The 21,750-nt window shown below is 42.2% G+C and overlaps 5 protein-coding genes across 8 annotated transcripts; all 5 read left to right on the forward strand.

Moving 5' to 3' along the window:
- Positions 1–1,455: 1,455 nt before the first annotated feature.
- On the forward strand, positions 1,456–3,090 carry LOC141001198 (E3 ubiquitin-protein ligase TRIM21-like). The gene has a single exon (XM_073472191.1). The coding sequence runs from the start codon at positions 1,456–1,458 to the stop codon at positions 3,088–3,090; it is 1,635 nt and encodes a 544-aa protein (XP_073328292.1).
- Positions 3,091–5,203: 2,113 nt separating this feature from the next.
- LOC141001235 (E3 ubiquitin-protein ligase TRIM39-like) lies at positions 5,204–6,838 on the forward strand. Of its 4 annotated transcripts, none has more exons than XM_073472243.1 (2): positions 5,204–5,439; positions 5,470–6,838. In XM_073472243.1, exons 1-2 carry the CDS (start codon positions 5,204–5,206, stop codon positions 6,836–6,838), a joined length of 1,605 nt encoding a protein of 534 aa, XP_073328344.1. The 4 variants fall into 4 exon arrangements, with proteins under 4 accessions (XP_073328344.1, XP_073328345.1, XP_073328347.1 ...); XM_073472244.1 differs by having other exon boundaries at positions 5,204–5,430; positions 5,467–6,838; XM_073472246.1 differs by having other exon boundaries at positions 5,204–5,430.
- A 2,104-nt stretch (positions 6,839–8,942) lies between these two features.
- On the forward strand, positions 8,943–10,640 carry LOC141001230 (zinc finger protein RFP-like). The gene has a single exon (XM_073472237.1). The coding sequence runs from the start codon at positions 8,946–8,948 to the stop codon at positions 10,581–10,583; it is 1,638 nt and encodes a 545-aa protein (XP_073328338.1). The 5' UTR covers positions 8,943–8,945; the 3' UTR covers positions 10,584–10,640.
- Positions 10,641–12,698: 2,058 nt separating this feature from the next.
- Positions 12,699–14,333, forward strand: LOC141001197 (E3 ubiquitin-protein ligase TRIM21-like). The gene has a single exon (XM_073472190.1). The coding sequence runs from the start codon at positions 12,699–12,701 to the stop codon at positions 14,331–14,333; it is 1,635 nt and encodes a 544-aa protein (XP_073328291.1).
- Positions 14,334–16,446: 2,113 nt separating this feature from the next.
- Positions 16,447–18,112, forward strand: LOC141001088 (E3 ubiquitin-protein ligase TRIM21-like). The gene has a single exon (XM_073472045.1). It carries the CDS (start codon positions 16,447–16,449, stop codon positions 18,085–18,087), a length of 1,641 nt encoding a protein of 546 aa, XP_073328146.1. The 3' UTR covers positions 18,088–18,112.
- Positions 18,113–21,750: the final 3,638 nt, after the last annotated feature.

The following is a 21,750-nucleotide window of genomic DNA, read 5'->3' on the forward strand; positions in this document are numbered from 1 at the left end:
AAAAACGAGGAAGATGAAACCCAAACTTTCTGCCTGGCTCGACACGATGAGTGACAAGATGCAGCTGTTTGTTTTGTGTGTGATTTGGTTGAACTTCCCCTTTAATCAGTCTGCAGCTGAGACATTTAAGAGTGCAGCAGCGCCTCTCTGTGGATGAACAACCACACTACATCTGAGGATCATTCAGAGCAGGGGACACAAATCAAACACCCCATAATAAACAGGAAGTAAGTGATGTTGTCACTAGCGTCAGCCTGTATTTGTTTCATTCTGTCAAACAGGCTCAGTTCAAAAGTACAGACGACGATCACTGCGTCACTTTGATGCTGAAGAAAAGATGAAAACAAAGATTCTCAAGCAAGTTCTGCAGCTCCAAGCAGCAGAGTGATGGAGGTTTATGTTGGATGGACATCAGAGAGAATAAAATCCTGGAAGTCACAATGATTAATGAGTAAATGACTGAAACATCCAGAGGGATATTTTACTGATGCTGTGACGAGGAGCCAAAAGTCATAGTTGAGTAAAAGTAAAGATATCGTGTTAAAATATTACTTTGGTGAAAGTGAAGTCATGAAGCCACTAAAACAAATATTACTTAAATTATCTGATATTAAATGTACTTAAATATCAGAAGTAAAAGTACATTATACATATATTTACATGTATATACCGTTAACCTTCCAATTTATCGTGTCTAAATAGGAAATGTTTGATTAGAAGCTGCAAGAATCCAGAAGAATAATTTTGTCCCATGTGTGACGTAATCACAGGGTCACATGTGATGTGAAAAAGTAGAAAAGTGAATTAATATTGGTGGATGTTGGGATTGTTGTTGGCTTGAGGAGAGACTGTAGAGAGAGTTGTAGCCTAGTGTAGTATTTTATTGCATGTCTTGGACTGACCTCTGTTGTTTAGTTGTCTGACTGTGATCACATGTTAAAGACTCCAATACAAGAAAACATGTGAACCACATGAAGTAAAAAGTCTCCTGTTAACACAGACTGCCCTTAAAGCTTCAGTGTGTTGCATCAGAATACATCTTGTGCCAAAAGTACGTCAGTAATCAGGTCGAACCTGACAGGCAACAAAACCTCACCTGCAGAGCAGAAAGAGGCGGAGCAACACTGGAAAAACACATCAGCTTTAAAACCACATTCATTAAATGAAACTAAACATTCGTCAGAGAAACAGCCGTTGAGACTCGTCTCTCTGTTTCTCTAGAAGGAAAACTCAAGTTGACTCAGTCAGGCCTTTCTCAGCAACACAGCAAAATCTCTGACAAAATCTGGTGAGTACAGCTGATAATATTTACTGTATTTCAACAACAATTAACATAAAACTTCAACTCTACTCCAACAGGAGGTTCTGTTGTTTTTATTAATGTAGCTAGATGTTTTTTATGACTAATGAGGGATTCTGTAATAACTTTCACTCTTCTGTGCTCAGACTGTGAACATGTCTGCTGCCAGCTGTCTGCTGACTGAAGATCAGTTTCTGTGCTCCATCTGTCTGGATGTGTTCACTGATCCAGTCACCATACCATGTGGACACAACTTCTGCAAAACCTGCATCACTCAACACTGGAGTGTTAACGTCCCGCACAAGTGTCCCAACTGTCAAGAGGTTTTCAACACCAGACCTGAGCTGAAGGTCAATACTTTCATCTCTGAGATGGCTGCTCAGTTCAGACAGTCAGCTCAACAGAAAGCCAGCAGCAGCAGCTCAGAGCAACAAGTTTCCAAACCAGGACAAGTTCCCTGTGACGACTGCACTGGAACCAAACTGAAGGCCCTGAAGTCCTGCCTGGTGTGTCTGGCCTCCTACTGTGAGACTCACCTGGAGCCTCATCTGACAAAGTCAGGCCTGAAAAAACATCAGCTGATCGACCCTGTGGAGAACCTGGAAGACAGGATGTGTACGAAGCACGATAAACTGCTGGAGCTGTTCTGTAAGACCGACCAGATGTGTGTCTGCATGCTCTGCACTGTTTCAGACCACAAGACACATGATGTTGTTCCTCTGAAAGAAGAATATGAAGGAAAGAAGGCCGAGCTGGGGAAGACAGACGCTGAAATTCAGCAGATGATCCAGAAGAGACGACTGAAGATTCAGGAGATGAAGCGCTCAGTGGAGCTCAGTGAGAAAGATGCAGACAGAGAGATAGCAGCTGGTGTTCAGGTCTTCACCGCTCTGAAGGAGTCTGTTGAGAGAAGCCAGGCCGAGCTCATCGACACCATCAAAGAGAAGCAGAGAGAGACAGAGAAACAGGCTGAAGGCTTCATCAAAGAGCTGGAACAGGAAATCTCTGAGCTGAAGAAGAGAAGCTCTGAGGTGGAGCAGCTCTCACAGTCTGAAGACCACCTCCACCTCCTCCAAAGCTTCCCATCACTGAACCCTGCTACACCCACCAAGGACTGGACAGGAGTCAGTGTTCGTCCACCTTCATATGAGGGGACTGTGGTGAGAGCTGTGAATCAGCTGGAGGAGACGCTCAGTAAACAGATGAAGAAGGTGGAGCTGAAGAGGGTCCAGCAGTATGCAGTGGATGTGACACTCGATCCTGATACAGCACATCCTGAACTCATCCTGTCTGATGATGGGAAACAAGTTAAACATGGTAATGTGAAGAAGAATCTCCCAAACAACCCAGAGAGATTTAATTATCATATCCGTGTCTTAGGAAAGCAGAGTTTCTCTTCAGGAAGATTTTATTATGAGGTTCAGGTTAAAGAGAAGACTGACTGGGCTTTAGGAGTGGCCAGAGAGTCGATCAACAGGAAGGGAGAAATCAACCTGCGTCCTCAGAATGGTTACTGGACGATATGTTTGTGGAATAAAAATGAGTACTATGCTTGTACTGGACCTTCAGTCCGTCTCTCTCTGAAGTGTCAGCCTGAGAAGGTGGGGGTGTTTGTGGATTATGAGGAGGGTCTGGTCTCCTTTTATGACGTTGATGCTGCAGCTCTTATCTACTCCTTTACTGGCTGCTGCTTCACTCAGAAACTCTACCCACTCCTCAATCCATGTAATAATCATGGTGTTAAAAACTCTGCTCCTCTGATCATCTCTCCTGTCAATCACACTGAGTAGAACAAACATTTGATTTTCTACTGAAATGTTCACATCATTTAATGTAATAAATGTTCATTTACTGGTGATTTAAATGACTCAGATTCTGATCAATGTGCTTTTTTCAACAAATGTGTTTCTCTGATGCGTCACATTGATTTTTACTACAACACACCAGTTTTACCACATTGATTGATATTATTTAATGTTGTCTCATTTATTGTAATAACTTCATTACCTGCCTTCAACACTGTTGAATCATCAGGAAACAATGTACTCAGGAATATGAAGCATTTTTTGTGTCTGATCGTTGTAAATATAAGAAGAGCTGCATCCTGACAAAACTTTTGTAAACGAACAAAAAGTCATTTGATTTTGATTTTCTCTATGAATAAAATAGAAAAAGACATTTTATTGTGTCCGATTCATTATTTAGTTTGTTATTGATATCAACAGCTGATGTTTCTAATGACGACCAAATCACGTGATTAAAAACACCATCAGCTGTTCTCAGACTGACTTGAGCTGAGGAGCTCCAATCCTCCATCACACCTGAGACAGCTGGTAGTGTGAGATGATGTTGTGTTATTGAAGGTTTGAACAGCTGATATGAACTAAACCAGTGATCTGAGGACGCCCTCTAGTGGAGCTCATGACAAACTGATTTGTTTAATTCAACTTTTAAATCATTCATCAGCTATTTATCGACCAATTCCAAACTTTTTACAGCTACGTCTTCACCTGCTGCTCGATACAAAGTTAAACCAGAAATCCAGTTTAGCCTCCATCTTATTCAGCATCCTTCATCCTCCTACACTTTTCCAATTGTTCATATTTCTTCAGCTGCTTCTTCATACAGATTAAAACCAACAATGTCCAGATTAATGTCCAGTGTTGGCGACGCTTCTCTGTTTCCAGTTGATATTTCAAAGGGAACATCAACAATGTAGTTTTGAATCATTGTGATTCTTGTTTTAGACTATTCCCCCGAAAAATACCAGAAAATCAAGTGTTGCCAACCAGAAAGGAGGAAAATCATGATGGGAATATTCACAGTGTTGTTAAGTTTCTCTTTGTGTTAGTAAAGAACTTGTTCATCACGTCAGTCTTCCTGGACGTACAGACGACGATCACTGCATCACTTTGATACTGATACTTGATACTCACAATGATTAATGAGTAAATGACTGAAACATCCAGAGGGATATTTTACTGATGCTGTGACGAGGAGCCAAAAGTCATAGTTGAGTAAAAGTAAAGATATCGTGTTAAAATATTACTTTGGTGAAAGTGAAGTCATGAAGCCACTAAAACAAATATTACTTAAATTATCTGATATTAAATGTACTTAAATATCAGAAGTAAAAGTACATTATACATATATTTACATGTATATACTGTTAACCTTCCAATTTATCGTGTCTAAATAGGAAATGTTTGATTAGAAGCTGCAAGAATCCAGAAGAATCATTTTGTCCCATGTGTGACGTAATCACAGGGTCACATGTGATGTGAAAAAGTAGAAAAGTGAATTAATATTGGTGGATGTTGGGATTGTTGTTGGCTTGAGGAGAGACTGTAGAGAGTTGTAGCACTTGTAGACTGTGATCACATGTTAAAGACTCCAATACAAGAAAACATGTGAACCACATGAAGTAAAAAGTCTCCTGTTAACACAGACTGCCCTTAAAGCTTCAGTGTGTTGCATCAGAATACATCTTGTGCCAAAAGTACGTCAGTAATCAGGTCGAACCTGACAGGCAACAAAACCTCACCTGCAGAGCAGAAAGAGGCGGAGCAACACTGGAAAAACACAACAGCTTTAAAACCACATTCATTAAATGAAACTAAACATTCGTCAGAGAAACAGCCGTTGAGACTCGTCTCTCTGTTTCTCTAGAAGGAAAACTCAAGTTGACTCAGTCAGGCCTTTCTCAGCAACACAGCAAAATCTCTGACAAAATCTGGTGAGTACAGCTGATAATATTTACTGAATTTCAACAACAATTAACATAAAACTTCAACTCTACTCCAACAGGAGGTTCTGTTGTTTTTATTAATGTAGCTAGATGTTTTTTATGACTAATGAGGGATTCTGTAATAACTTTCACTCTTCTGTGCTCAGACTGTGAACATGTCTGCTGCCAGCTGTCTGCTGACTGAAGATCAGTTTCTGTGCTCCATCTGTCTGGATGTGTTCACTGATCCAGTCACCATACCATGTGGACACAACTTCTGCAAAACCTGCATCACTCAACACTGGAGTGTTAACGTCCCGCACAAGTGTCCCAACTGTCAAGAGGTTTTCAACACCAGACCTGAGCTGAAGGTCAATACTTTCATCTCTGAGATGGCTGCTCAGTTCAGACAGTCAGCTCAACAGAAAGCCAGCAGCAGCAGCTCAGAGCAACAAGTTTCCAAACCAGGAGAAGTTCCCTGTGACGACTGCACTGGAACCAAACTGAAGGCCCTGAAGTCCTGCCTGGTGTGTCTGGCCTCCTACTGTGAGACTCACCTGGAGCCTCATCTGACAAAGTCAGGCCTGAAAAAACATCAGCTGATCGACCCTGTGGAGAACCTGGAAGACAGGATGTGTACGAAGCACGATAAACTGCTGGAGCTGTTCTGTAAGACCGACCAGATGTGTGTCTGCATGCTCTGCACTGTTTCAGACCACAAGACACATGATGTTGTTCCTCTGAAAGAAGAATATGAAGGAAAGAAGGCCGAGCTGAGGAAGACAGACGCTGAAATTCAGCAGATGATCCAGAAGAGACGACTGAAGATTCAGGAGATGAAGCGCTCAGTGGAGCTCAGTGAGAAAGATGCAGACAGAGAGATAGCAGCTGGTGTTCAGGTCTTCACCGCTCTGAAGGAGTCTGTTGAGAGAAGCCAGGCCGAGCTCATCGACACCATCAAAGAGAAGCAGAGAGAGACAGAGAAACAGGCTGAAGGCTTCATCAAAGAGCTGGAACAGGAAATCTCTGAGCTGGAGAAGAGAAGCTCTGAGGTGGAGCAGCTCTCACAGTCTGAAGACCACCTCCACCTCCTCCAAAGCTTCCCATCACTGAACCCTGCTACACCCACCAAGGACTGGACAGGAGTCAGTGTTCGTCCAACTTCATATGAGGGGACTGTGGTGAGAGCTGTGAATCAGCTGGAGGAGACGCTCAGTAAACAGATGAAGAACGTGGAGCTGAAGAGGGTCCAGCAGTATGCAGTGGATGTGACACTCGATCCTGATACAGCACATCCTGAACTCATCCTGTCTGATGATGGGAAACAAGTTAAACATGGTAATGTGAAGAAGAATCTCCCAAACAACCCAGAGAGATTTAATTATCATATCCGTGTCTTAGGAAAGCAGAGTTTCTCTTCAGGAAGATTTTATTATGAGGTTCAGGTTAAAGAGAAGACTGACTGGGCTTTAGGAGTGGCCAGAGAGTCGATCAACAGGAAGGGAGAAATCAACCTGCGTCCTCAGAATGGTTACTGGACGATATGTTTGTGGAATAAAAATGAGTACTATGCTTGTACTGGACCTTCAGTCCGTCTCTCTCTGAAGTGTCAGCCTGAGAAGGTGGGGGTGTTTGTGGATTATGAGGAGGGTCTGGTCTCCTTTTATGACGTTGATGCTGCAGCTCTTATCTTCTCCTTTACTGGCTGCTGCTTCACTCAGAAACTCTACCCACTCCTCAATCCATGTAATAATCATGGTGTTAAAAACTCTGCTCCTCTGATCATCTCTCCTGTCAATCACACTGAGTAGAACAAACATTTGATTTTCTACTGAAATGTTCACATCATTTAATGTAATAAATGTTCATTTACTGGTGATTTAAATGACTCAGATTCTGATCAATGTGCTTTTTTCAACAAATGTGTTTCTTTGATGCGTCACATTGATTTTTACTACAACACACCAGTTTTACCACATTGATTGATATTATTTAATGTTGTCTCATTTATTGTAATAACTTCATTACCTGCCTTCAACACTGTTGAATCATCAGGAAACAATGTACTCAGGAATATGAAGCATTTTTTGTGTCTGATCGTTGTAAATATAAGAAGAGCTGCATCCTGACAAAACATTTGTAAACGAACAAAAAGTCATTTGATTTTGATTTTCTCTATGAATAAAATAGAAAAAGACATTTTATTGTGTCCGATTCATTATTTAGTTTGTTATTGATATCAACAGCTGATGTTTCTAATGACGACCAAATCACGTGATTAAAAACACCATCAGCTGTTCTCAGACTGACTTGAGCTGAGGAGCTCCAATCCTCCATCACACCTGAGACAGCTGGTAGTGTGAGATGATGTCATGTTATTGAAGGTTTGAACAGCTGATATGAACTAAACCAGTGATCTGAGGACGCCCTCTAGTGGAGCTCATGACAAACTGATTTGTTTAATTCAACTTTTAAATCATTCATCAGCTATTTATCGACCAATTCCAAACTTTTTACAGCTACGTCTTCACCTGCTGCTCGATACAAAGTTAAACCAGAAATCCAGTTTAGCCTCCATCTTATTCAGCATCCTTCATCCTCCTACACTTTTCTAATTGTTCATATTTCTTCAGCTGCTTCTTCATACAGATTAAAACCAACAATGTCCAGATTAATGTCCAGTGTTGGCGACGCTTCTCTGTTTCCAGTTGATATTTCAAAGGGAACATCAACAATGTAGTTTTGAATCATTGTGATTCTTGTTTTAGAGTATTCCCCTGAAAAATACCAGAAAATCAAGTGTTGCCAACCAGAAAGGAGGAAAATCATGATGGGAATATTCACAGTGTTGTTAAGTTTCTCTTTGTGTTTGTAAAGAACTTGTTCATCACGTCAGTCTTCCTGGACGTACAGACGACGATCACTGCATCACTTTGATACTGATACTTGATACTCACAATGATTAATGAGTAAATGACTGAAACATCCAGAGGGATATTTTACTGATGCTGTGACGAGGAGCCAAAAGTCATAGTTGAGTAAAAGTAAAGATATCGTGTTAAAATATTACTTTGGTGAAAGTGAAGTCATGAAGCCACTAAAACAAATATTACTTAAATTATCTGATATTAAATGTACTTAAATATCAGAAGTAAAAGTACATTATACATATATTAACATGTATATACCGTTAACCTTCCAATTTATCGTGTTTAAATAGGAAATGTTTGATTAGAAGCTGCAAGAATCCAGAAGAATAATTTTGTCCCATGTGTGACGTAATCACAGGGTCACATGTGATGTGAAAAAGTAGAAAAGTGAATTAATATTGGTGGATGTTGGGATTGTTGTTGGCTTGAGGAGAGACTGTAGAGAGTTGTAGCACTTGTAGACTGTGATCACATGTTAAAGACTCCAATACAAGAAAACATGTGAACCACATGAAGTAAAAAGTCTCCTGTTAACACAGACTGCCCTTAAAGCTTCAGTGTGTTGCATCAGAATACATCTTGTGCCAAAAGTACGTCAGTAATCAGGTCGAACCTGACAGGTAACAAACCTCACCTGCAGAGCAGAAAGAGGCGGAGCAACACTGGAAAAACACCACAGCTTTAAAACCACATTCATTAAATGAAACTAAACATTCGTCAGAGAAACAGCCGTCGAGACTCGTCTGTTTCTCTCCAAGGAAAACTCAAGTTGACTCAGTCAGGCCTTTCTCAGCAACACAGCAGAATCTCTGACAAAATCTGGTGAGTACAGCTGATAATATTTACTGTATTTCAACAACAATTAACATAAAACTTCAACTCTACTCCAACAGGAGGTTCTGTTGTTTTTATTAATGTAGCTAGATGTTTTTTATGACTAATGAGGGATTCTGTAATAACTTTCACTTTTCATCCTCAGACTGTAAACATGTCTGCTGCCAGCTGTCTGCTGACCGAAGATCAGTTTCTGTGCTCCATCTGTCTGGATGTGTTCACTGATCCAGTCACCATACCATGTGGACACAACTTCTGCAAAACCTGCATCACTCAACACTGGAGTGTTAACGTCCCGTGTCAGTGTCCCAACTGTCAAGAGGTTTTCTACACCAGACCTGAGCTGAAGGTCAATACTTTCATCTCTGAGATGGCTGCTCAGTTCAGACAGTCAGCTCAACAGAAAGCCAGCAGCAGCAGCTCAGAGCAACAAGTTTCCAAACCAGGAGAAGTTCCCTGTGACGACTGCACTGGAACCAAACTGAAGGCCCTGAAGTCCTGCCTGGTGTGTCTGGCCTCCTACTGTGAGACTCACCTGGAGCCTCATCTGACAAAGTCAGGCCTGAAAAGACATCAGCTGATCGACCCTGTGGAGAACCTGGAAGACAGGATGTGTACGAAGCACGATAAACTGCTGGAGCTGTTCTGTAAGACCGACCAGATGTGTGTCTGCATGCTCTGCACTGTTTCAGACCACAAGACACATGATGTTGTTCCTCTGAAAGAAGGATATGAAGGAAAGAAGGCCGAGCTGGGGAAGAGAGACGTTGAAATTCAGCAGATGATCCAGAAGAGACGACTGAAGATTCAGGAGATGAAGCGCTCAGTGGAGCTCAGTGAGAAAGATGCAGACAGAGAGATAGCAGCTGGTGTTCAGGTCTTCACCGCTCTGAAGGAGTCTGTTGAGAGAAGCCAGGCCGAGCTCATCGACACCATCAAAGAGACGCAGAGAAAGACAGAGAAACAGGCTGAAGGCTTCATCAAAGAGCTGGAACAGGAAATCTCTGAGCTGGAGAAGAGAAGCTCTGAGGTGGAGCAGCTCTCACAGTCTGAAGACCACCTCCACCTCCTCCAAAGCTTCCCATCACTGAACGCTGCTCCACCCACCAAGGACTGGACAGGAGTCAGCGTCCGTCCACCTTCATATGAGGGGACTGTGGTGAGAGCTGTGAATCAGCTGGAGGAGACGCTCAGTAAACAGATGAAGAAGCTGCTTGAGCTGAAGAGGGTCCAGCAGTATGCAGTGGATGTGACACTCGATCCTGATACAGCACATCCTGAACTCATCCTGTCTGATGATGGAAAACAAGTTAAACATGGTTATGTGAAGAAGAATCTCCCAAACAACCCAGAGAGATTTAATTATCATATCCGTGTCTTAGGAAAGCAGAGTTTCTCTTCAGGAAGATTTTATTATGAGGTTCAGGTTACAGAGAAGACTAACTGGGCTTTAGGAGTGGCCAGAGAGTCGATCAACAGGAAGGGAAACATCACACTGTCTCCTCAGGATGGTTACTGGACGATATGTTTGTGGAATAAAAATGAGTACTATGCTTGTACTGGACCTTCAGTCCGTCTCTCTCTGAAGTGTCAGCCTGAGAAGGTGGGGGTGTTTGTGGATTATGAGGAGGGTCTGGTCTCCTTTTATGACGTTGATGCTGCAGCTCTTATCTACTCCTTTACTGGCTGCTGCTTCACTCAGAAACTCTACCCACTCCTCAATCCATGTAATAATCATGGTGTTAAAAACTCTGCTCCTCTGATCATCTCTCCTGTCAATCACACTGAGTAGAACAAACATTTGATTTTCTACAGAAAGATTCACATCATTTAATGTAATAAATGTTCATTTACTGGTGATTTAAATGACTCAGATTCTGATCAATGTGCTTTTTTCAACAAATGTGTTTCTTTGATGCGTCACATTGATTTTTACTACAACACACCAGTTTTACCACATTGATTGATATTATTTAATGTTGTCTCATTTATTGTAATAACTTCATTACCTGCCTTCAACACTGTTGAATCATCAGGAAACAATGTACTCAGGAATATGAAGCATTTTTTGTGTCTGATCGTTGTAAATATAAGAAGAGCTGCATCCTGACAAAACATTTGTAAACGAACAAAAAGTCATTTGATTTTGATTTTCTCTATGAATAAAATAGAAAAAGACATTTTATTGTGTCCGATTCATTATTTAGTTTGTTATTGATATCAACAGCTGATGTTTCTAATGACGACCAAATCACGTGATTAAAAACACCATCAGCTGTTCTCAGACTGACTTGAGCTGAGGAGCTCCAATCCTCCATCACACCTGAGACAGCTGGTAGTGTGAGATGATGTTGTGTTATTGAAGGTTTGAACAGCTGATATGAACTAAACCAGTGATCTGAGGACGCCCTCTAGTGGAGCTCATGACAAACTGATTTGTTTAATTCAACTTTTAAATCATTCATCAGCTATTTATCGACCAATTCCAAACTTTTTACAGCTACGTCTTCACCTGCAGCTCGACACAAAGTTAAACCAGAAATCCAGTTTAGCCTCCATCTTATTCAGCATCCTTCATCCTCCTACACTTTTCCAATTGTTCATATTTCTTCAGCTGCTTCTTCATACAGATTAAAACCAACAATGTCCAGATTAATGTCCAGTGTTGGCGACGCTTCTCTGTTTCCAGTTGATATTTCAAAGGGAACATCAACAATGTAGTTTTGAATCATTGTGATTCTTGTTTTAGACTATTCCCCCGAAAAATACCAGAAAATCAAGTGTTGCCAACCAGAAAGGAGGAAAATCATGATGGGAATATTCACAGTGTTGTTAAGTTTCTCTTTGTGTTTGTAAAGAACTTGTTCATCACGTCAGTCTTCCTGGACATACAGACGACGATCACTGCATCACTTTGATACTGATACTTGATACTCACAATGATTAATGAGTAAATGACTGAAACATCCAGAGGGATATTTTACTGATGCTGTGACGAGGAGCCACAAGTCATAGTTGAGTAAAAGTAAAGATATCGTGTTAAAATATTACTTTGGTGAAAGTGAAGTCATGAAGCCACTAAAACAAATATTACTTAAATTATCTGATATTAAATGTACTTAAATATCAGAAGTAAAAGTACATTATACATATATTTACATGTATATACTGTTAACCTTCCAATTTATCGTGTTTAAATAGGAAATGTTTGATTAGAAGCTGCAAGAATCCAGAAGAATAATTTTGTCCCATGTGTGACGTAATCACAGGGTCACATGTGATGTGAAAAAGTAGAAAAGTGAATTAATATTGGTGGATGTTGGGATTGTTGTTGGCTTGAGGAGAGACTGTAGAGAGAGTTGTAGCACTTGTAGACTGTGATCACATGTTAAAGACTCCAATACAAGAAAACATGTGAACCACATGAAGTAAAAAGTCTCCTGTTAACACAGACTGCCCTTAAAGCTTCAGTGTGTTGCATCAGAATACATGTTGTGCCAAAAGTACGTCAGTAATCAGGTCGAACCTGACAGGCAACAAAACCTCACCTGCAGAGCAGAAAGAGGTGGAGCAACACTGGAAAAACACCACAGCTTTAAAACCACATTCATTAAATGAAACTAAACATTCGTCAGAGAAACAGCCGTTGAGACTCGTCTCTCTGTTTCTCTCCAAGGAAAACTCAAGTTGACTCAGTCAGGCCTTTCTCAGCAACACAGCAAAATCTCTGACAAAATCTGGTGAGTACAGCTGATAATATTTACTGAATTTCAACAACAATTAACATAAAACTTCAACTCTACTCCAACAGGAGGTTCTGTTGTTTTTATTAATGTAGCTAGATGTTTTTTATGACTAATGAGGGATTCTGTAATAACTTTCACTCTTCTGTGCTCAGACTGTAAACATGTCTGCTGCAAGCTGTCTGCTGACTGAAGATCAGTTTCTGTGCTCCATCTGTCTGGATGTGTTCACTGATCCAGTCACCATACCATGTGGACACAACTTCTGCAAAACCTGCATCACTGAACACTGGAGTGTTAACGTCCCGCACAAGTGTCCCAACTGTCAAGAGGTTTTCTACACCAGACCTGAGCTGAAGGTCAATACTTTCATCTCTGAGATGGCTGCTCAGTTCAGACAGTCAGCTCAACAGAAAGCCAGCAGCAGCAGCTCAGAGCAACAAGTTTCCAAACCAGGAGAAGTTCCCTGTGACGACTGCACTGGAACCAAACTGAAGGCCCTGAAGTCCTGCCTGGTGTGTCTGGCCTCCTACTGTGAGACTCACCTGGAGCCTCATCTGACAAAGTCAGGCCTGAAAAGACATCAGCTGATCGACCCTGTGGAGAACCTGGAAGGCAGGATGTGTACGAAGCACGATAAACTGCTGGAGCTGTTCTGTAAGACCGACCAGATGTGTGTCTGCATGCTCTGCACTGTTTCAGACCACAAGACACATGATGTTGTTCCTCTGAAAGAAGGATATGAAGGAAAGAAGGCCGAGCTAGGGAAGACAGACGCTGAAATTCAGCAGATGATCCAGAAGAGACGACTGAAGCTTCAGGAGATGAAGCGCTCAGTGGAGCTCAGTGAGAAAGATGCAGACAGAGAGATAGCAGCTGGTGTTCAGGTCTTCACCGCTCTGAAAGAGTCTGTTGAGAGAAGCCAGGCCGAGCTCATCGACACCATCAAAGAGAAGCAGAGAGAGACAGAGAAACAGGCTGAAGGCTTCATCAAAGAGCTGGAACAGGAAATCTCTGAGCTGAAGAAGAGAAGCTCTGAGGTGGAGCAGCTCTCACAGTCTGAAGACCACCTCCACCTCCTCCAAAGCTTCCCATCACTGAACGCTGCTCCACCCACCAAGGACTGGACAGGAGTCAGCGTCCGTCCACCTTCATATGAGGGGACTGTGGTGAGAGCTGTGAATCAGCTGGAGGAGACGCTCAGTAAACAGATGAAGAAGGCCGAGCTGAAGAGGGTCCAGCAGTATGCAGTGGATGTGACACTCGATCCTGATACAGCACATCCTGAACTCATCCTGTCTGATGATGGGAAACAAGTTAAACATGGTGATGTGAAGAAGAATCTCCCAAACAACCCAGAGAGATTTAATTATCATATCCGTGTCTTAGGAAAGCAGAGTTTCTCTTCAGGAAGATTTTATTATGAGGTTCAGGTTAAAGAGAAGACTGACTGGGCTTTAGGAGTGGCCAGAGAGTCGATCAACAGGAAGGGAGAAATCAACCTGCGTCCTCAGAATGGTTACTGGACGATATGTTTGTGGAATAAAAATGAGTACTATGCTTGTACTGGACCTTCAGTCCGTCTCTCTCTGAAGTGTCAGCCTGAGAAGGTGGGGGTGTTTGTGGATTATGAGGAGGGTCTGGTCTCCTTTTATGACGTTGATGCTGCAGCTCTTATCTACTCCTTTACTGGCTGCTGCTTCACTCAGAAACTCTACCCACTCCTCAATCCATGTAATAATCATGGTGTTAAAAACTCTGCTCCTCTGATCATCTCTCCTGTCAATCACACTGAGTAGAACAAACATTTGATTTTCTACTGAAATGTTCACATCATTTAATGTAATAAATGTTCATTTACTGGTGATTTAAATGACTCAGATTCTGATCAATGTGCTTTTTTCAACAAATGTGTTTCTTTGATGCGTCACATTGATTTTTACTACAACACACCAGTTTTACCACATTGATTGATATTATTTAATGTTGTCTCATTTATTGTAATAACTTCATTACCTGCCTTCAACACTGTTGAATCATCAGGAAACAATGTACTCAGGAATATGAAGCATTTTTTGTGTCTGATCGTTGTAAATATAAGAAGAGCTGCATCCTGACAAAACATTTGTAAACGAACAAAAAGTCATTTGATTTTGATTTTCTCTATGAATAAAATAGAAAAAGACATTTTATTGTGTCCGATTCATTATTTAGTTTGTTATTGATATCAACAGCTGATGTTTCTAATGACGACCAAATCATGTGATTAAAAACACCATCAGCTGTTCTCAGACTGACTTGAGCTGAGGAGCTCCAATCCTCCATCACACCTGAGACAGCTGGTAGTGTGAGATGATGTCGTGTTATTGAAGGTTTGAACAGCTGATATGAACTAAACCAGTGATCTGAGGTCGCCCTCTAGTGGAGCTCATGACAAACTGATTTGTTTAATTCAACTTTTAAATCATTCATCAGCTATTTATCGACCAATTCCAAACTTTTTACAGCTACGTCTTCACCTGCAGCTCGACACAAAGTTAAACCAGAAATCCAGTTTAGCCTCCATCTTATTCAGCATCCTTCATCCTCCTACACTTTTCCAACTGTTCATATTTCTTCAGCTGCTTCTTCATACAGATTAAAACCAACAATGTCCAGATTAATGTCCAGTGTTGGCGACGCTTCTCTGTTTCCAGTTGATATTTCAAAGGGAACATCAACAATGTAGTTTTGAATCATTGTGATTCTTGTTTTAGACTATTCCCCCGAAAAATACCAGAAAATCAAGTGTTTCCAACCAGAAAGGAGGAAAATCATGATGGGAATATTCACAGTGTTGTTAAGTTTCTCTTTGTGTTTGTAAAGAACTTGTTCATCACGTCAGTCTTCCTGGACGTACAGACGACGATCACTGCATCACTTTGATACTGATACTTGATACTCACAATGATTAATGAGTAAATGACTGAAACATCCAGAGGGATATTTTACTGATGCTGTGACGAGGAGCCAAAAGTCATAGTTGAGTAAAAGTAAAGATATCGTGTTAAAATATTACTTTGGTGAAAGTGAAGTCATGAAGCCACTAAAACAAATATTACTTAAATTATCTGATATTAAATGTACTTAAATATCAGAAGTAAAAGTACATTATACATATATTTACATGTATATACTGTTAACCTTCCAATTTATCGTGTTTAAATAGGAAATGTTTGATTAGAAGCTGCAAGAATCCAGAAGAATAATTTTGTCCCATGTGTGACGTAATCACAGGGTCACATGTGATGTGAAATAGTAGAAAAGTGAATTAATATTGGTGGATGTTGGGATTGTTGTTGGCTTGAGGAGAGACTGTAGAGAGAGTTGTAGCACTTGTAGACTGTGATCACATGTTAAAGACTCCAATACAAGAAAACATGTGAACCACATGAAGTAAAAAGTCTCCTGTTAACACAGACTGCCCTTAAAGCTTCAGTGTGTTGCATCAGAATACATCTTGTGCCAAAAGTACATCAGTAATCAGGTCGAACCTGACAGGCAACAAACCTCAGCTGCAGAGCAGAAAGAGGTGGAGCAACACTGGAAAAACACCACAGCTTTAAAACCACATTCATTAAATGAAACTAAACATTCGTCAGAGAAACAGCCGTCGAGACTCGTCTCCCTGTTTCTCTCGAAGGAAAACTTGAGTTGACTCAGTCAGGCCTTTCTCAGCAACACAGCAGAATCTCTGACACAATCTGGTGAGTACAGCTGATAATATTTACTGTATTTCAACAAAAATTAACATAAAACTTCAACTCTACTCCAACAGGAGGTTCTGTTGTTTTTATTAATGTAGCTAGATGTTTTTTATGACTAATGAGGGATTCTGTAATAACTTTCACTTTTCATCCTCAGACTGTAAACATGTCTGCTGCCAGCTGTCTGCTGACCGAAGATCAGTTTCTGTGCTCCATCTGTCTGGATGTGTTCACTGACCCAGTCAGCACACCATGTGGACACAACTTCTGTAAAACCTGCATCACTCAACACTGGAGTGTTAACGTCCCGTACAAGTGTCCCAACTGTAAAGAGGTTTTCTACACAAGACCGAAGCTGCAGGTCAATACTTTCATCTCTGAGATGGCTGCTCAGTTCAGACAGTCAGCTCAACAGAAAGCCAGCAGCAGCAGCTCAGAGCAACAAGTTTCCAAACCAGGAGAAGTTCCCTGTGACGACTGCACTGGAACCAAACTGAAGGCCCTGAAGTCCTGCCTGGTGTGTCTGGCCTCCTACTGTGAGACTCACCTGGAGCCTCATCTGACAAAGTCAGGCCTGAAAAGACATCAGCTGATCGACCCTGTGGAGAACCTGGAAGACAGGATGTGTACGAAGCACGATAAACTGCTGGAGCTGTTCTGTAAGACCGACCAGATGTGTGTCTGCATGCTCTGCACTGTTTTAGACCACAAGACACATGATGTTGTTCCTCTGAAAGAAGAATATGAAGGAAAGAAGGCCGAGCTGGGGAAGACAGACGCTGAAATTCAGCAGATGATCCAGAAGAGACGACTGAAGCTTCAGGAGATGAAGCGCTCAGTGGAGCTCAGTGAGAAAGATGCAGACAGAGAGATAGCAGCTGGTGTTCAGGTCTTCACCGCTCTGAAGGAGTCTGTTGAGAGAAGCCAGGCCGAGCTCATCGACACCATCAAAGAGAAGCAGAGAGAGACAGAGAAACAGGCTGAAGGCTTCATCAAAGAGCTGGAACAGGAAATCTCTGAGCTGGAGAAGAGAAGCTCTGAGGTGGAGCAGCTCTCACAGTCTGAAGACCACCTCCACCTCCTCCAAAGCTTCCCATCACTGAACGCTGCTCCACCCACCAAGGACTGGACAGGAGTCAGCATCCGTCCACCTTCATATGAGGGGACTGTGGTGAGAGCTGTGAATCAGCTGGAGGAGACGCTCAGTAAACAGATGAAGAAGCTGTTTGAGGTCGAGCTGAAGAGGGTCCAGCAGTATGCAGTGGATGTGACACTCGATCCTGATACAGCACAGCCTGCTCTCATCCTGTCTGATGATGGAAAACAAGTTTATGATAGTGATGTGACGAAGAATCTCCCAGACAACCCAGAGAGATTTGATTGTCCCTGTGTCTTAACAAAGCAGAGTTTCTCTTCAGGAAGATTTTATTATGAGGTTCAGGTTAAAGAGAAGACTGAGTGGGATTTAGGAGTGGCCAGAGAGTCGATCAACAGGAAGGGAGACATCGCACTCACTCCTCAGGATGGTTACTGGACGATATTTTTGAGGAATAAAAATGAGTACAGAGCTGGTGCTGGCCCTTCATTTCGTCTCTCTCTGAAGCATCAGCCTGAGAAGGTGGGGGTGTTTGTGGATTATGAGGAGGGTCTGGTCTCCTTTTATGACGTTGATGCTGCAGCTCTTATCTACTCCTTTACTGGCTGCTGCTTCACTCAGAAACTCTACCCATACTTCAGTCCTGGTCTTAACGATGGTGGTAAAAACTCTGCCCCTCTGATCATCTCTCCTGTCAGTCACACTGAGTAGAACAAACATTTGATTTTCTACAGAAAGATTCACATCATTTAATTTAATAAATGTTCATTTACTGGTGATTTAAATGATTCAGATTCTGATCAATGCGCTTTTTCCCTTTTTTTCTACAAATGTGTTTCTCTGATGCGTCACATTGATTTTTACTACAACACACCAGTTTTACCACATTGATTGATATTATTTAATGTTGTCTCATTTATTGTAATAACTGCATTACCTGCCTTCAACACTGTTGAATCATCAGGAAACAATGTACTCAGGAATATGAAGCATTTTTTTTGTCTGATCATTGTAAATATAAGAAGAGCTGCATCCTGACAAAACATTTGTAAACAAACAAAAAGTCATTTGATTTTGTTTTTCTTCATGAATAAAATAGAAAAAAACATTTTATTGTGTCCGATTCATTATTTAGTTTGTTATTGATATCAACAGCTGATGTATCTAATGACGACCAAATCACGTGATTAAAAACACCATCAGCTGTTCTCAGACTGACTTGAGCTGAGGAGCTCCAATCCTCCATCACATCTGAGACAGCTGGTAGTGTGAGATGATGTCATGTTATTGAAGGTTTGAACAGCTGATATGAACTAAACCAGTGATCTGAGGACGCCCTCTAGTGGAGCTCATGACAAACTGATTTGTTTAATTCAACTTTTAAATCACATTCATCAGCTATTTATCGACCATTTCCAAACTTTTTACAGCTACGTCTTCACCTGCTGCTCGATACAAAGTTAAACCAGAAATCCAGTTTAGCCTCCATCTTATTCAGCATCCTTCATCCTCCTACACTTTTCCAATTGTTCATATTTCTTCAGCTGCTTCTTCATACAGATTAAAACCAACAATGTCCAGATTAATGTCCAGTGTTGGCGACGCTTCTCTGTTTCCAGTTGATATTTCAAAGGGAACATCAACAATGTAGTTTTGAATCATTGTGATTCTTGTTTTAGACTATTCCCCCGAAAAATACCAGAAAATCAAGTGTTGCCAACCAGAAAGGAGGAAAATCATGATGGGAATATTCACAGTGTTGTTAAGTTTCTCTTTGTGTTAGTAAAGAACTTGTTCATCACGTCAGTCTTCCTGGACGTACAGACGACGATCACTGCATCACTTTGATACTGATACTTGATACTCACAATGATTAATGAGTAAATGACTGAAACATCCAGAGGGATATTTTACTGATGCTGTGACGAGGAGCCAAAAGTCATAGTGTCACACTCTGCTCTGAGTGAGGGTAGTGTGCCGGAAGGCTGACTGGAAAAAAATGTAGTTTAACCTTAAAATGTTGAAAAAGGTCCCAAGACAAAGTCCATTGGATGCAAAAATGAAAAGGTTTATTGAATGGTGAACAAACACTACCGCAAAATGCAGCAGAGAAAAACAAATATTTACAAGTAGTAACCAAAAAAAACCCACCAATGGGGCTACACAGGTCTACACTGCACCACAGCCCTTCTCTGACTCACTAAGCAGTGAAGAACCCCTCCATTTAAAGGCTAGGCCCCTCCCACTGGACCATACCACCTTTAATTGGAATCAATTAAATAATCACTTAAACCCCACAGGTCATTTATTTACCACATAAAGGCGGTCATCAAAACATTCACTCCAGACCTCAATCCAGAAATGAATTTATCCAGCCATTTCAACCCCACAGTTGGTATGGTCCAGTGCGATGGACTGAGCATGCTCCCTACCGGCTACTCAGGCACTATAAAAGACAGCCTGAAACAAGGCTCAGGTCCTTTGTCACTGCCCAGCACCAGGAAGTACTATGGTAAGAAGAAAAAACAACTAGATACAAACTCAGGATTTATGGTCTTCAAATAATAAGAGATAACTCAAAACAATAAATGTATTTGTGTGTGATTCTGTCAAACTTTAAGGTAATGAATAGCACAAGAAACTTGCTTTGATGTTAAATGTAGCTCAGTGTGTGCACCCACCAAACTACCAATAGCATGCTACCTGGCTAACATGTGGTCTGTGTATTGAATGATGGTGCGGTGTGCTGATGTAGTGTATTACCAGTGGCAGGGGCAACTGCCACATTACCTCCCCCCTCTCCTGGCCCAGCCGTGGTGGTCAACCGAGACAGGTAGTCTGCCAATACGTTGGTCTTGCCGGATTTGTGCCTGATCCTGAAACTGAAGGGTTGCAAGTCAAGATACCATTGTGTGATCCTAGCATTGCGATCCTTCATTGTGTTGATCCAAGACAGAGCTCTGTGGTCTGTTTCTAAGTCGAACTCCCTTCCAAGGAGATAATAGTGCAAACTCTCCAACGCCCATTTAATGGCTAGGCCCTCTTTCTCAATTGTGGAATACCTGGTCTCCCGGGGTTCCAACTTACGGCTGAGATACAACACTGGTCTCTCCTCTCCCTCGTCCCCTTGTATCAACACAGCTCCAATGCCAACATCAGAAGCGTCTGCCTGGACCATGAAGCGCTTCTGAAAGTCAGGACTACATAGAACAGGCGATGTACACATGGCATTCTTGAGGGCAGTAAAAGACTGTTCACGTTCTGGGGACCATCTTACAGGGTTAGGTTCCCCTTTTCGAGTCAGATTAGTCAGAGGGGTGGCAAGAGTGGAATAGTGGGGAATGAAGTTAGAATACCACCCTACAAGACCCACGAACGACCTCACCTGCTTCTTGGTGCGTGGGCGCTGGGCATTACGGATGGCTTCGACCTTGTCCACAAGCGGGCGGATGTGACCCCCTCCAAGCTGGAACCCCAGATATTGGACTTCACCCTTGGCCCACTCACACTTTTGAGCGTTGAGGGATAAGCCAGCCCTCTCAATGCAGGTCAGGATCTGTCTCAGATGTTGGAGATGGTCCTCCCAGGAATGGCTGAAAATGACGACGTCATCAAGGTAAGCAGCACTAAAGGATTCGAACCCTGTGAGAACAGCATCCATCAACCTTTGGAACGTCGCAGGCGCTCCATGCAGTCCAAACGGCATTACCGTAAACTGGTACAGTCCTGATGGTGTACGGAAAGCGGTGTACTGCTTTGAGGTCTCCTCCAGGGGAATCTGCCAATACCCTTTGCAAAGGTCCAGCGTGGTCATGTACCTGGCAGTTCCAACCCGCTCCACCAGGTCATCTATGCGAAGCATGGGGTAAGCGTCAAAGCAGGAGATAGCATTGACCTTCCTGAAGTCGATACAGGGCTGTTGAGAGCCATCCTTCTTAGGCACCATTACCATGGGACTGGACCACTCACTCTTAGATGGCTCTATCATCCCGAGATCAAGCATCTTCTGGACCTCATCCTTCAGGGGCCCCGCCAACCGTTCTGGGATGCGGTACGGCCTCTGACGAATGGGAGGAGTGTCCACCTTTTGGAGACAGATGGTGTGCTGGCTCAGTGTCGTTTGCCCTGGACCATCTCGAAACAGCCCAGGCATCTCCCGAAACAGCATCTGCAACTCCTGCTGGTTTTTTGAGGGCAGGTGCTCAAGATGCAGGGTTTTTGGTTGGAGGAGTTGTTGCAGGTTAGAGTCAGACTCACCATCTTCCTCCTTGACCTGACGCACCAATAACACCTTGGCAGGCTCACGCTCCTTCCACTCCTTGAGCAGGTTGATGTGGTAGACCTGGGAGACTTTCCCCTTGTCTGGGTGAGCCA

The sequence above is a fragment of the Pagrus major genome, chromosome 8 (genome assembly GCF_040436345.1).
Source record: "Pagrus major chromosome 8, Pma_NU_1.0".
NCBI classification, from domain to species: Eukaryota; Metazoa; Chordata; class Actinopteri; order Spariformes; family Sparidae; genus Pagrus; species Pagrus major.